At 35.8% G+C, this 2,402-nt stretch overlaps 1 protein-coding gene across 1 annotated transcript; it reads left to right on the forward strand.

The window, feature by feature from the left end:
• Positions 1–219: 219 nt before the first annotated feature.
• LOC108680268 lies at positions 220–562 on the forward strand (the record flags this gene model as incomplete). Its single annotated transcript, XM_018169067.2, is given in 1 exon segment — positions 220–562. A coding segment is annotated over 1 exon segment (141 nt), but the record flags the coding sequence as incomplete, so codon positions are not given.
• Between the last annotated feature and the right edge of the window lie 1,840 nt (positions 563–2,402).

Below are 2,402 nucleotides of genomic sequence, written 5' to 3' on the forward strand. Positions count from 1 at the left end.
GCCATTCTTCTAATCCTCGTACCTCAGGCAGTGCCATTCTTCTAATCCTCGTACCTCAGGCAGTGCCATTCTTCTAATCATTGTATCTCGGGCAGTGCTATTCTTCTTATCATCGTACCTCTGGCAGAGCCATTCTTCTAATTATTGTACCTCTGGCAGAGCCATTTCTAATCCTCGTACCTCTGGCAGAGCCATTTCTAATCCTCGTACCTCTGGCAGGACTGGACGACGGGCAGTGGGTGGCGGGTGTACGTGTCCAGAACGCGTCAGTTACCCGGGCATCCTGACTATGGCAAGCCCAGCCCCCGACAGCACCCATCCGACTTTGCTGACTTCGGCTTCAAGAATTCTCCCATTTAAATTCTTCGTATTCATCAGAAATTAACCATTATCCTGCAATCCTGAGATATTCAGTGTCATTTGCTAATAGTTTAATCAGTATTTGGTTCATATATCTATTCTTTTTCGTCCAACATTAAATACAAGGTATTTCATTGCTGAATAATAACTACCATAAAAATGTTTCAGGTCAATGCCTATGTAATATAAATTTTTCTTGGCTCACACTCATTGAATTTAATGAAAACTATGATACCATAGGTAAAAAATATAGATATCTACAGCTTTTTGTGAGTGATATTTGTTAGCCGCTCAAAGTTCCAGTAATTAAATCGAATTAAACTTCCCCTACTTAATTTTTTTTTCAAAATAGAATCACAGGGTTTCATCATGAAAGTTAAAATGAATGCGTTTATTGTACATAATGCTAATGGCAATGCATAGTGAGTATATGTCTACGAGTTCGCAATATTATCATTTATCCTCAAATAAAGAATTCACTATAATAACATTTAATGTTTTAATGTTACGGTGCATATTCTTAAACAATTCACTCTAAACATAGGATTATTCCCCTCGTCATTTGCAATGCTATTTCTACCAGATCGCAAATCCCTCGCGTATCAGTAATACTATTCCTATCAGATTTTGAAATAGTCGAGCCCATTCGAGCGTATTGCTATGGAAGGATATTTAAAGTAACGACGAACTCATAACTATTGTCTTTGTTGAAGCTTCAAAATTTCTTCCAATATACACTGAAGATGTAAGCAGAACTTATTGTAACATTGGCTTTCACTCAGAATACTTAATAACTTATTGTACTTGGCACCGTAAATACAAGCTTATTACAGGAACAGCGGAAGAAAAAACCTGTAGTGCAACAAAAATCTGTGAAAAAATTTATTACCTGTGATTTTTTCTCTAGTGACAACCAGAATAATAATAAATAACCACGATTTTTAACACAAGCTTAATTAAAATAGGTAGGACGCTCGCTAGGCTTTAGCATCAGTAATTAAGACTTGTTAGATACAATTAATATCTTGATTACAAGCTTTAAATAGGCGGGGTCAGATGATATCATTACTTATAGAAAGGTTCAAGTTGCCACAGATGTTGTGTGGTCATCACACAGATGGTCTGTGATCATCACCCAGATGTGTGGTCATTACACATATGCTCTGTGTGATCATCACACAGATGGTGTGTTCTCTCTAGAAGGTCAAGTTCTCCACGGCAGGTCAAAGTTACTTGTTTTTTTTTTCCCCATTTGTTTTCCACGTGCTTCGTATAATATTCTTACGACTCGAATATTGTACCACGAATGGTACAAGAAAAATGAATGTAATCAACAAGCTTTTGGGACAACTTCATCCACTATAAAAATTAATGGGTAAAATTGTCCAAATAGTGAAACACATACTAACTCAAAGCCCCCAGATGAGACCAAACGTAGCACTGCTCCGGCTTTTTGGTGGACCAAACTGGGTCAGAATGACCGCTGTAAGTGTGTCACTACTAGGACACAATTATTCATCACTAATTTCTTTGAGTGTGAGGAGACACGGACACATGAAATGCCTGAAACAAGCGAGGGTAACTAAGGTAATAATTAATTGAATGCCACACATCTGACTTGAGGGTATTACTTTAAACGAGTATCAGCGATGATCAATTATTATCATAATAATAATACGAGTAACTTGCAATATAATAAAAGTAACTTGTAATAACTTTAGAAGAAAGAGTAAACAAATTAACTTGTAATAATTTTAGAATAGAGAGTAAATAGATTAATGTGTAATAACTTGTAAAAAGTGAGTAGCTTGAAATGACTTGTAAAATGAAGTCAAATATTCAATCGAAACATAATAAATGCTTTCATTGTTGCTGATGTCAGCATTGTGCATGTAAAAATAAACATGCATTTTACATTAATAGTAACAAAACTGAATTGTGAACTGGTCATGACTTGGTATTTGACAACGAGACAAATTTTCAATGTTACATTTAAACGCAAGTTTCGTTTCAGTGTAACTATGCTGCTGTCAAAGATTACT

The sequence above is a fragment of the Hyalella azteca genome, unplaced genomic scaffold (assembly GCF_000764305.2).
Source record: "Hyalella azteca isolate HAZT.00-mixed unplaced genomic scaffold, Hazt_2.0.2 contig7701, whole genome shotgun sequence".
Lineage (NCBI taxonomy): Eukaryota > Metazoa > Arthropoda > Malacostraca > Amphipoda > Hyalellidae > Hyalella > Hyalella azteca.